This window comes from Lacerta agilis, chromosome 14 (assembly GCF_009819535.1).
Source record: "Lacerta agilis isolate rLacAgi1 chromosome 14, rLacAgi1.pri, whole genome shotgun sequence".
In the NCBI taxonomy this organism is placed as follows: domain Eukaryota; kingdom Metazoa; phylum Chordata; class Lepidosauria; order Squamata; family Lacertidae; genus Lacerta; species Lacerta agilis.
The window spans coordinates 9,134,332-9,147,235 of record NC_046325.1 but is presented as its reverse complement, the minus strand read 5'-3'; the positions used below and the strand labels follow the sequence as shown (position 1 = coordinate 9,147,235).

The window sequence follows — 12,904 nt, the reverse complement described above, 5'->3', positions numbered from 1 at the left end:
GCTAAATTTTTCGTGGCTCTCTGATCAGCTTGCCACAAAATCAAATCACCGCGCGGGTTTCAGGTCCCAGCAGCTGGCCATTTGGCCGGAAGAGCGCATGCGCAGGAACACAACCGTGCAGAGCACTCAGCTTTGCAAATAGTATACGACCAAACAAAATAAAAAAAAATTCATTTGCTGTCCTGTTACGTCATCATGGCCTTCTTTACACGGTTGCCCCTTTCCAAGTATTGTATTGTACAACTTTTCCATACCTGCCAGCATTTCGCAGATGAAAATAGGGACATCCTTCCGCCATGATAATAATTGTATTTTTTGTACTCTGCCCATCTGACCAGGTTGCCCCAGCCACTCTGATCAACTTCCAGCATTTACAAAAACATAATAAAACGTTAAACAACTTCCCTATGCAGGGTTACCTTCAGATGTCTTCTAAAGGTTTTATAGTTACTTATCTCCTCGGTTTGGGGTCAGAGAACACCATATCCTCCCAACATTTGTCCGATGAAAATAGGGATGCTCTACCATGTCCTCCCGTTGCTCGGTTCCAGCTCCTGACCACCTAGTAGTTTGAAAGCATGTCAAAGTGCAAGTAGATAAATAGGTACCACTCCGGCGGGAAGGTAAATGGCATTTCCGTGCACTGCTCTGGTTCGCCAGAAGCGGCTTAGTCATGCTGGCCACATGACCCGGAAGCTGTACACCTGCTCCCTTGGCCAGTAATGCAAGATGAGTGCTGCAACCCCAGAGTTGGACACGACTGGACCTAATGGTCAGGGGTCCCTTTACCCTTTAACTTTACCATGTCCTCCGGCATTTCTCTGATGAAAATGGGGATGCCCTAAGGAAAATTGGGGCACTCCAAGATCAAATCAGAAACTGGGGTGGCTTCTGTAAATCCAGGACTGTCCCTGGAAAATAGGGATATTTGGAGGGTTTGCGTTTCCAGGTGGCAAAGCAGAACAAGGGAAGAGAGATTTGCACCTCTGGGACACTTACAAAGCCTTTTGCAAGGGAAACAATATTTTTTAAAACGGCCTGCACGGTTGTCTCTAAAAAGCATAAGCGATCATAACCCATTTGGTTACGGTGCCAAGGGAAAGAAAAGGGAGATAAAGCAGTGTGGATGCCAGTTGCTTGAAATTGCGGGAGGGGAAGAGTGCTGTGGTGCTCAGGTCCTGTTTATGGTCCTCCCAAAGGCATCTGGTTGCCCACTGTGAGAACAGGATGCTGGAATAGATGGGCATTTGGCTTGGGCCAGCAGGCTTTTCTTGAGAACACAGGCCAATCCTACTGGATCAGGCCAATGGGCCATCTATTCCTGCATGAGTCAAGCACAAGAGCACTCTTTCCCTTCTGCGCTTCCAAGCAACTGGTATTCAGAAGCATTGCTGGCTCTGAAAGATGGCAGAGCGTAGCCCTCTCCTCCGTGAATTCGCCTAGCCTTCTTTTAAAGTTGTCCAAGTTGGTGGACATCATTGCCTTCTGTGGGAATGAGTTCTATAGTTTCAGGACAGGCAAAAGAAAGGACATCGTCGCAATAGAATCTTCCAACTTTTAGTGTCATCAAATGTCAAGTTCTAGTATTATGAGGGAGAAAAAGGTCTGTATCCACTTTCAACATGGCATGCACAAATTTTACAAACTTCTACGACCTCTTAATCATTTGGCTACGAGTTTGTCTTAAAATATTGATGTTTTGTTTTGACCTACAAATGTAAAGGAAGAAGCAAACATCTGAGTAAAGTAGGGCAGAAGAGGTAGACTGGGTGGTGGAGAGAATCATTGCTCACTTTACATTAGGTGTAGGGAACTTCTGACCTTCCAACTGTTGCTGAATTGCAGCTCCCATTATCCCTGGCCATTGGCCAGGCTACTTGGGACTGATGGAAAGTGTAGTTCAGCTACAGATAGAAGGCCAACCATTTCTCCAAACCTACTTTACAGGAACTGCTAGATATCCTGCAAAACCATCTCTGAGAAAACCAATGGTACCCAAATGAAATCTGGGCCAAAGTTTCTACCGTTGGAAGACTTTAGCCTGTAACTTCGAGAAAATTCTGTCAACGGTGTCCGAAAAGCTGCCAGCACTAGCCCAGGAAAAGCTCAAGCTGTTGGCTGCAGCGACAGAGCTGACGGTCAAGGCACCCACAGGAGAGTTCTTCAAAACAAAATTTGCCCTCAAAGTAAGAGCAAGTATGACAAAAACAGAAGTAAAATGAAGCCTATACACAAGAGCATATGGCCCCTTGACAAAAAGCTTGCCATGTTCCATCTCAGCATGTGTTATGAAAGAAAAAAAATGAGGTTGTGCTCTGGTTTTGGCAAACGATTAGGCCCCTAGCCTAGATAAAAATTGGCTACAAGCACACCCAAGACAATAATGCTCCTGATGTAAAAATTGGGGTTTGGCTTTTGCTGCCCAACTCCTCATGGGACTCTTGAGTCTCTCAAGTCTGTGATCGGTAAGAGAAGAATGGATGGAGGCAGGATCCTGTGGAAAACAAGGTGGATATTTTTCTGTTGCAACAGAGTTCCCTCCCCTCCTTCCAAGGAGGGAAAGACCCTGAACAAAGGTGTGCAGGCACATTTAAAGGTTTTTGACATTGCCCAACCCCCTTAGCCAAAGAACACTCCAAAGTCATCCATCCATCCAAGGAAGCTGGTCTACAGCACAAATCTTGTCTGCCAGGATACCTGATAATGGTTGCCGATTGCATTATCTGGCCATTCTTTTGTGGTTAAAATCCAGGTCACAGGCTCAACCTATTCACACACAAATATGCCGTTAAAACAGACTTTGTAAGCAAAAAGACAATGGGAAGCCTTTCCCCATTTGCCTCCCTTACAACAGGAATATTTTGAGGTCACTGAGTGTGTCAAAATGGCTTCAGGGTTGCTCTCCTGTACTATTTCAGACATGTGGTTTTTATATTTAGATATTTGTGCATTTATGAATATTTATTCTATATTTGAGACATTAGAATTCTTAACACTCCTTTGTCCATTAAAAGCCAGTGCTTAGGTATTCAAATCGTATGGAGTGCCATAATTTATTTTCTTTTTTGTCCATGGCACCTGTTGTTCTGGCAGCCACAGCATTTTTATCAAGCTATGAATGCTGGCGCCTCATTTTTAACCAAACGAAATCACCAAACAATGTATTTGCTGCTTGAACTTTGAAGCACCACTAGGGTCTAGCTCATTCTGTTAGAAGTGTTATGCTAGCTCTTAAAGGCAGTGTAGGGCTTTGGAGGGGGGGTCAGGGTGGGAAAAGAAAAAGTGTTAAGCTCAAAGCTAGCTGCCCTAGTAAGGCAGCTCTCCACCACTGCCCATAGCGAATGTCAGTTTCTCTCCACGATTTCAGATGGGGGTCTTTTCCCCAGCCCTACTTTGAAATGCCAGGGATTGAACCAGTAATGAGCAACAACTACCAACCATAACATTTGGACTCTGCATGTGAGATCCTGGGCTCAAATGGCTGATCACGCCACCTGCTGAACTGTAGACATGTAGCTGGCTGTTGGAAATACTGAAGCACTGGAACAGAAGGAAATCTATTTTGGTAGAATAAGGCAAACCTTACTCTCTCTTCAAAGCCCATAGTTGTCAAGCGATACATTTCCAAACAGGTTTTTGTACCTCTGCAGAGCCCATCCTATCTCCAGAAACACAAGCTTAAGTGTGACCTTGCTGTTGCATAAGGAACCACAATTGTCAGGCACCTTTATTTCTCTTTAGGAAGTCCGTTTTGGCTCTGGGTCCCTTCTTTCAAGGTGCTTCATGCCTGAACTGGTGAAGGTAGCCAGCGAAAGGAGGGATGGATAAATGTTCAGTCTTGAACCCAAGCCTCTGTTCCAAACAAACCAGCATCATATTTGACAGCTAAAGTTTCAAAGAGGATCAGATATATGGAAGACTCACACTTTTAGCCATGATAGCTGTGTTTTACCACAGCTGACAAGAGGTAGCATGCCTCTGAGTGCCTCAAGTTCTCACCTTATAGCAACTTGCAAAAAAGGAACAAGGAGCATGGGGAAATTGCTTGGCTGAGATATCATCCTTGCAGCCTTTTCCGTTTTTTTAAAGGGAGAAGCAGCCTGGATAGCTCAGTTGCTTAGAGTGAGCTGCTGCTAACGCCATGGCTGCAGGTTCGATCCCCGTATGGGACAGCTGCATTGCAGAGGGTTGAGCTAGATGACCCTCAGGGTACCCCACCCACAAAACCTTTACAATTCCGATTCTCAGTGGGGGAGCTACAATCCATCTATTGGAACACAGGAAGTCGTACTGAGTCTGACCACTGGTCCATCAAGCTCGATATTGTCAACACTAGCTGGCACTGGGACTTCAGGGTTTCCAGCAGACATCTCTCCCAACCCCACTTGGAGATGTAGGCAACTGAACCTGGGACTTTCTACACACAAAGCAGATGCTCCTCCGCTGAGATGTGGCCCTTCTGATGGACGGTAGGCATTTCAGGATCAGAGCAAAAACAGGGCACTGTGAAGGATGCTCCTAGGCACATGTGCTGAAGGACACAGTGGAAATTATTGCCTGCAAAGCATGCCAAAAAATGCAGCCAGAATGTATGGTGGGGAGAGTTTGAGGGTATGAAATAATAATAAAAAGTTGTTACAACACAGGAGGCTAACTTACACCGCATCAGACTACTGGGCAGTCTAGCTCTGTATTGTACACTGCCTGGCAGCACTTTCCCCGGGTTTGAAAAAGGATCTTCCTTCTCCCAGCCTTTGACTGAACTTGGGACCTTTAGTGTACAAAGCATGAGTTCTGCTACTAAAACAGGTATGAGTTGTCCCAAACAGATAAACTAACTCTTAGGAAGTTTTTTTTTTGGGGGGGGGCGCTGTCTAGATCCTAAGTCTTTACTTGGACTTCACATGACTCTTTATTTGCAAGGACAAAGTCACTGCCACCACCATGCCCCCAACCCTGGTGAGAAAGAGAGAGAGAGACAGAGAGAGAGAGAGAGAGAGAGAGAGAGAGAGAGAGAGAGAGAGAGACAGCTGACAACACAGATGCACGTCCCAATTCTCAGGAAGATTTTTATGCAATTGATACAACAGCATGGAGGAGTAGGATGGGGGGGTGGAATTGGTTTTCTTTTCTTTTCTCTCCCGTGTGTGTATGTGTGTTTGTGTGCATTTTATTCCTTTTATTAAAAAATGAAAGAAAAAAAGGAGAAATCCAGCTACAGGAAGCTCTACCTTCTCTTCCCCCCACAGCCCCTTGCCACCCCACCCCCCAAAAACCCACCCTCCGTGACTCGACTCCCCCACAAGTTCAACCCCACAGCCTCGGCCATATTACACAAGACATATTACATATTTATAAATATAAACCCCACCCACATGGAGACAGGGGGACGGAGAGAAAGGGGGAGGCTCCACCCTCTTTTCGCATTTATGTTACAGCACATGAACCTGGGGTGGGTGGGTGGGGGGAGAGGGAGGGAGGTAGGCAGGGAAGGGCAGGAGAGAAATGGAACAGGCTGTGGGGGGAGAGCCAAAAGGGGAGTGGGGCAGGGGGAGAAGAGGAGCTGCTAACTATACCCAGATCTTCTCGACTAGACAGGGCCCCCGCAGTGGTCTTGCTGCCCAGGCAGATCAAGACTGCAGCTCACAAGAACAGTTTCACAATGGATACCAAATGCCGGCAGGGCTCGCCAACCAAACCAACAGCCATATTTTTTTTTTTTTAAAAAAAGAAAAACAGTAAGCCACGCAAGGAGAGCGGTTGCCTAACCGGAACTTCCCGGGCTGGAAGGAACCTCTTGTTGTTTGCCCTTCCCGCAAGCCACGTTGTGTGTCGGAACGAGGGAGAACCCAACTGGCCTGCCCCTGGGCCTGCCAAATTCAACATTGAGGAGACGGCTAAGTCCCAGCCAACTGGACCCTGTTTTGCGTCCTGCCCATTTGCGGGCGCGAAAAATGCTCAGTCGTCTCCCTCCTCCTCGCCCTCCTCGCTAGAGTCGGAGTTGGCCGGCATCATGGGGTCGTCGTCGAGCAAGGAGAAGTCCCGCTCCGAGCTGGCGTAGCCCTGAGACAAGTCGTCCATCTCGTCTTCCTCGTCGTCCTCGTCCACGGGCTGCGGGTGGCCCAGGTGCAAGGCACCCGTGGCGTAGCCGGGGTGCCCCAGGCCGGGGTGGAGCAGGGCTGCGGCAGCGGAGGACGAGGCGGCGGAGGCTGAGGCGGCAGCAGTCGAAAAGGGCATGTACTGTAAGGGAGAGCCATGGGCCGTGCTGGCCTGGAAGTGGGCATGGTGCAAGGAGAGGGGCCCCGCGGCGCCCAGCTGGACCCGACCAGCACCCATCAGAGCCATCATGTTGGAAAACTCCATGGGGGTCTGGCGGCCCCGCTTCTGGGCACTCTCAGCCCCAACTGGTCCAGGAAGGAGGCGGTTCATGGTGGGATCGGGCAGGAAGCTCTAGGGAGAAGGAAAAGAGAAAATTGTGTTGCAAGGGGTTGGACTAGGGGGGCTTTTGCCTCCACAGTTCTAGGATTCTAACACTTGGAGGAGGAAAAAATCTAGTAGGCTATTCCCTTCCCACCCATCTTTATTGCCTGCCTCAAACTGTCTTCATGCGTGCCATTTGTAGGGCATGTCCAGGAAGAATGCAAAACTGGTATTATTATTATTATTATTATTATTATTATTATTATTATTATTATTATTTTAAAAGCATAAAGGAAAACTGCGAAGGGCGTGACATTTTTCAGCTGTCATTTTTAACTGCAGACAAAAATCAAGACTCAAAACTGAGAGTAGAGAAGCTCAATTTTAAGTGACCGTGTTTCAAGAGATCAATTGTTATCTGTTTGGACTGTATGTTGGCCCCACATTATTATCGAACTGCTATAGAAAGAAACCAGAAGCCTTTTTTTGCTAGCTATAGTAGGACAGGAAATTCCAGACAATGCAAAAAATCTCTTCCTTTACACGAGGAGAAGCAGCAAGGCTGTTATATGCTAAAATGTGGAAAGAAAGAGCAACCCCGACAAAAGACCAGTGGTTGCTTAAATTAATAGAGCATGCTGAATTTGCCATTATGATGGCCAAAGAAATAGAGAAAGACAGTGGTAAGTGAATGGGAACAACTAGAAAGGTATTTAAAACGGAGTGGTATAAATATAAATCTACAAGCAGGGATTGATTTATGAGCACCTGCAAACAAATCATGGCGTTACGAATAGAGGGGGAAAGAGGGGGAAATTCCAAGGAGTTGTAGCAAACCAAAGAGGGTAAGATAGGATTTAAAGGAAAGATAGGCTGGGAAGTCCATGAATAATCAGAGAGGAGAGGATGAATGTATGAAAACAAATCTAATCAAATGTGATCAAAAACTGCATGCATCCATAAACAAATGATATAGAAATAAGTTTAATGCACCCATACACATTTGTTTTTGGCTCTTGCAAGTGCAGCATGAGTGTCTTGCATGAGGATCAGGTTCTGGGGGTAGCGCATATACACAAAACTGCATATAGAGCTTCCCGAGTTTTGTGCCGAGCAGGCATTGCCCCCCCCCCCAATTATCCCAGAGCATCTCTGGTAAGAGAGGCGGAGAGCTTAAAGGCTCCTTCCACGCCTGCGCAAAATGTGCTTTTAAGTTCGCCGCCTTCCGCGCATTTGTGTGATTTCAGTGCGATTGCACTGCATATGCCGAAAGCTTCGCGAATCAGCAACTTGTTTTGCTTGGCTCGAGGAGCTGGTTGGGCCACTGCAAAGAGTGAGAAGGGACGCCTACGATTTAATCACCTTCTTGCCGTTAGCAGAGATGCTGGCTGCCTGCATCCGCTCCAGACCCATCAGGCAGGCCGGCTCTATCGGAACAGGCTTGGGAAAGCGAGGCCACCTGTGCTTCCGCCGCTCCTCCATGTACTGGCGAGAGGCAAAAAAGAGATAAGAGTTAGTCGCTGTCCCGTGGAGCAAGGGTGGGTCGTGTGTCTCTGAACCCTAGAGATCCAGAAAAGGTTCATTTCAGTTGTTTTGTACAAAATCAGGCTCTCTTCTACAGATTGCTATCAGAAATAGAGCATCGTAATCATACCCTATGCTGACGGGAAGCAATAATCCAGAGGCAGAGAGAGCACAAATTACTTGGATCTACAGGGAAATCTCGAGGAGTTCAAATCCATGAGCATTGGGACACTCTTAACATCTCAACCTACCTAAAAAAGGTCGCCATGAGGATAAAATGGGAGCAAGGGAGAGAACAGCCACTTGTGCTACCCTGATATTATTAGAAGATATAAATGATAATACAGTCGTACCTTGGAAGCCAAACGTCTTGCAAGTCGAACGTTTTGGCTCCCGAACGCCACAAACCTAGAAGTGAATGTTCCAGTTTGCGAACGTTCTTTGGAAGCCGAACGTCTGACGCAGCTAATCGCAAGTCACGCCTTGGTTATCGAACGTTTTGGAAGTCGAACGGACTTCCGGAACGGATTCTGTTTGGCTTCCAAGGTACAACTGTAATAAGTGAGTAAATATCCCAGTCAAAGAAACCGGAAATGGAGGTGTCGGGTGTTGACTTGGGGACCTGGCACCCGAAGGTGGAATAAAAAGGTGTTTGTGAAGGTTAACATCCAAGGAGGCCCACCTAGGGCCTTAGTACAGCTGCAAAGCAAAAGGTGGCAGGTTCAATCCTCGGTATCCCCAGGTAGGGCTGGGAGAAACTCCTGTCTGAAACCCTGGAGAGCTGTTGCCAGTCAGTGTAGACAATGCTGAATGAGATGGAGCAAGGGTCTGGGCCCGGTAAAAGGCGGAAGCTTGCTATGTTCCTGGAGTTCTTAGTACTATCATTTGGGCACACACTGGCTTTTAAGAACTGTTAATGAAAGCATTCTTTCATTGATGAAAATCATCTTTGATTTTACCATGTATTTAAAATACCTGCTGCTGTTGAATTTGTTGTTTTTTGTATCAATGATACTTTTTGTTTCTTACTCCTGGGGACAGAAATCTATGTTGAGCGTGGGACAAAGGGGAACATAGGAAGCTGCCTTTTACCAGGGACCGCTGGGTTCCTCCAGTTCAGCACTATCCATACTAATTGGCAGCGGCTGCCCAGGATTTCATGACAGGGGAGATCTCTACCTGGAAATGCTGAGGACTGAACCTGAGACGTCTGTAGGCAAGGCAGATGCCCTACCACTCAGCTAGGGGGCCCTCCCTTGTTCGCTGGGGCAGGGAACATGCAGGTCTGAAAAGCCCAGAAGCAGGAGGAGAAGGAGGTGGGTCTGCAAACACTCACCGCCAAGAAGCGAGGGTCGACAGCGTATTCTGGGTGGGCCTGCAGCCACACCTCAAGGTCAGCTCGCCGGGGGGCTGCGTCCCCCACCAACAGCGTCCCGTCAGTCTTGTTCACCACCGGGATACGGGCCTCGAGGTCGATATCGGGGCCTCTCAGTGCCTCCAGACACTGCAGCTCCAGCTGAGACCCGAGAGATGGTAAGACAGGGGGGAAAAGGGGGAAGGTGCCCACCAAAACATTTCCCTCCACTCCCCGCGCTCTGGGCTGCAGAGGCTCCCATCTCTTACCTCCACCATCTTCTTGCTGCTCTTCTTCTGAGTGAGAGCGGGGCGGTCGCGCATAGTGCCGTTGGGGACCAGTTTGTGCTTCTGGAAGGTCAGCTTGATTCCCTCTTCCTAGGGACAGCACAGGAGGTTAGGCCAAGGATGGGGAAATGCTTTTCGACCCAAGGGCGGCACTTGCGATGGGGGCAGGTATGGGACTAAATCTGCTTTAAGGAAAAGGGAGGCAGGCAAAGACAACCTCACAGCTTACTCTGCAGTAAGACTGTCTCCTCCATCCCTATCTCCTGGCCAACTGTGGGAAGGATCCTGATGTTTCTTATACTTTGTGACTGTAATCTTACGAATGCGTTTCAGCATAGCCTGAAAGCAACCTTATAAGAATTGGGATCCCTGTATGAGACAGCTGTATATTCCTGTATTGCAGGAGGTTGGACTAGATGAGCCCCAGGGTCCCTTCCAACTCTTTAATTCTTTGATCACAGGAAGTACTTCCACCCACCACTCAAAATTCCCATCTATACTGAGCCTCAACAGAAAGCAAGGCTATTTCTCCGTCGCTTCCTCCACTGATGCTTCCCTAAAATGGAATTCCTTTGAGCGTTAGATCAGAGGAAATTGACACACCTCCCCAAAAATATTAAGTACGAAGAAAACCGGCCACTTCAGTCTCATATATTGTGAAATCAACCAAGAAAACCTCTCCTGCATTTGTCATATCCGGACTGCAAAGGAGGGCTTGGCTGCATCTTCAGTCTTGGCAAAACCCTTGGGAAGAGACTGGTAATGGCTCCTTTTTCAAGTGGGAAACCGAGGCCAAAATAGTATGAAGCCCAAAGCAGAGACCAGGGCAATAGCAAGGACTACTTCCCTAAAGGAGCTTCCCCAACCTGGTGCCCTCCCAGATGCTGCTGAACAGCAACCACCACCAGGTCATTAAGAATGGGAGTTGTTGTAGACCAGTGTTTCCCAAACTTGCGTCTCCAGCTGTTGTTGGACTACAACTCCCATCATCCCTAGCTAGCAAGACCAGTGGTCAAGGATGGTGGGAATTGTAGTCCCAAAACAGCTGGAGACCAGTTTGGGAAACACTGCTGAAGAACAACATCTGGAGAGCACTAGGTTGGCAAAGCACCTCTGTTTACTCTATTTTAAGGTGTTTTTTTTTATAAAAAAAATCTGATTTCAATATTTCACTTCTCTTTCATTCCACTGACCCAAGTTTTTTTTTTTTTTTTTAAAGGCTGTACAACGGAGGTGCCTCAGTGCAAAAAAAGTGAAATTGCTTCATCCATCTCCGGACCGAAGCCTCGGCTCTGCTCGGGGGAGATTCGGTATTAGCATGGCAAGTCGTCACAGGCAAACCTCCCTGGCGTATGTCGCCAGCATGAACATCAGGGGGACGGACGTTGGCCGCTCTGCCACCCTCAGCCCAGCTGCCACTCACATCTTTGATCTGCACGGTAAACTCCTTCTCTTGCCCGCTGTGCCGGAGGCGGGTGAAGGAGGCGGCCCCTTCTTCTTGCGACGCCAGGGGGCAGATGTGGGGGATGGGAGAGCTGGTGTACTCCCCGTGCAGGCGGGGGAGGCCTTCTCCCTGCATGAGGCAGGATCCCACCTGGCCCTGCTGTGCCGTCGGCCATTTCCCAGAGAGCACGGCTTGACATACCAAGTCAATGCGGTTGATGAGCACTCGGTCCTGGCAGAAGGAAGAGAAGAAGAGACCGTCAGTACCGACCACAGAGACCCAACTAGGCAGAGCACATCCTCCAGGTTCACTTTGGCACTCCTCCATCTGGAAACTGGGTCATCCCAAACCCCCTCCCTTCCCCTTTTAGGGACAGAAACCCATTTCTTATTACGGAGCTGTTTTTTTCTTATCGCACCTCGTTGCTGATCTTCGCAAGCCGCTCTGGGATCAGTCTGCGGATAATTATTTCTTACAGGAACTATGCAAACATCGGTTTATCTCACAACCTTAGAGAACGGCAGATTTATTAGGCACTGGCAGACTTGGGAGGGCTGTGTACGAGCCGTGCTGAAAGGAACCCAAATCTGCTTGAAAGGGGATAGAATCTGAAAAACTGGGGTGCCACCACTAAGAAGGCCCTCTCTCTTATAACCAGTTGCTGCATCTCAGACTCAGGTTCATGAAACAAAGGTTACGGGCTTTAAGTGAAAAGTAGGCCTTTGTTGCTACAAGTGGACGCAGAGACAAGTTTCCTGAAAAATGAGAAGACAACTGCAACGGGGTTCAAATAAGCAGCGCTCTTGTACAAGTCTGGTCACAAGAATGCATTCTATAGCAGTTACAACCCACTTCAACAAATCTAAGCCAATCGGCATTCTTTTTCGCTCCTCTGAATTGCACTCCCCAACTTCCTCATTTTAATAATATATTACTGAACTTAAGGACAATGAAGAGTAACTCTTTAGTAAGCATGCTTTCATCAACATCTTCATTCAATCTACATTGTTCAGTCCACCCTTATTCAATAGTTTATGATTAAATGTAACTGATTTCTTGCATTCCTCCAGGGCGCCAGAGTACTGGTTGCTATGGTTACTATCTTTAAACTGAGCCCCCCCCCCTTTACTGGGAAGGGTTAGTGCAAGTTCACACAGTTATACTAATATAAAAAACTACCAAGAAAATGGAGCCTTCGAGAAAATGCAGCTTTTGAGTTTTCTCCTTCACACGAACAAGATGGGACAGAGGCAGGTGTTCCTTTTGATACCCTGACCCTAAGTCGTGTAGGGCAAGTGTGGGGACCCTTTGGCCTGCCAGATGTTGCTGAACTACACTCTTGTTGCTGAACTACACCATGCTTGTTGGTGCTGATGGGAGTTGTAGTTTAGCAACATCTCTGGGAGGACGAAAGGTTTTAAAAAGGCAAATGCCAGTGCTTTGAACTGGTAACCACTGAAAAAGATTTGTGAGCATTCAGTTAAGATACTTTTCCACTGACTGGTCCACTTCCAATAGCCTAAAAAACGACACAGGAACGGCCATGACCGGATAGTTCAGTTGGTTAGAGTGTGGTGCTGGCAACACCAAGGTTGCAGGTTCAATCCGCACAAGGGACAGCGGCATGTTCTTGCATTTCAGGGGGTTGGACTAGCTTTCTTACCCTATGCTAGTTCCTACACCCCCACCCCCACCCCACACTCTGATTTCTTCAGCCAGGCAAGCAGGAAAACGTTGCTAGAGTCCAAGGACACATTCCAGCCAGGGAAAAGACACTCAAAAGAGGATGTGAGCTGGGGAAGAGTCCCCACGGGACAGAGAAGAGGGGCCTGGAGTGCTGTACAGCTTGGCTCTTCGACCTGAGATTCCCCCATC

The 12,904-nt window shown here is 47.8% G+C and overlaps 1 protein-coding gene and 1 non-coding gene across 4 annotated transcripts in view; both read right to left on the bottom strand.

Annotated features, from left to right (window-relative positions):
* Positions 1 to 5,803: 5,803 nt before the first annotated feature.
* Positions 5,804 to 12,904, bottom strand: part of CHD8 (chromodomain helicase DNA binding protein 8) — a 69,393-nt gene continuing 62,292 nt past the window's right edge. For 2 of the 3 annotated variants that reach the window (XM_033168865.1, XM_033168864.1), the window contains 5 exons: positions 11,009 to 11,260; positions 9,568 to 9,675; positions 9,281 to 9,460; positions 7,783 to 7,905; positions 5,804 to 6,450 (listed from right to left, as the gene is read on the bottom strand). In XM_033168865.1, coding sequence (XP_033024756.1) covers positions 5,959 to 6,450; positions 7,783 to 7,905; positions 9,281 to 9,460; positions 9,568 to 9,675; positions 11,009 to 11,260 — 1,155 coding nt within the window. In that variant the 3' untranslated portion in view covers positions 5,804 to 5,958. The remainder of the gene's footprint in view (positions 6,451 to 7,782; positions 7,906 to 9,280; positions 9,461 to 9,567; positions 9,676 to 11,008; positions 11,261 to 12,904) is intronic. The other variant, XM_033168863.1, reaches the window with a different exon arrangement.
* LOC117059504 lies at positions 10,819 to 10,923 on the bottom strand. The gene has a single exon (XR_004427923.1). It is a non-coding gene; the product is annotated as a small nucleolar RNA U6-53/MBII-28 (small nucleolar RNA).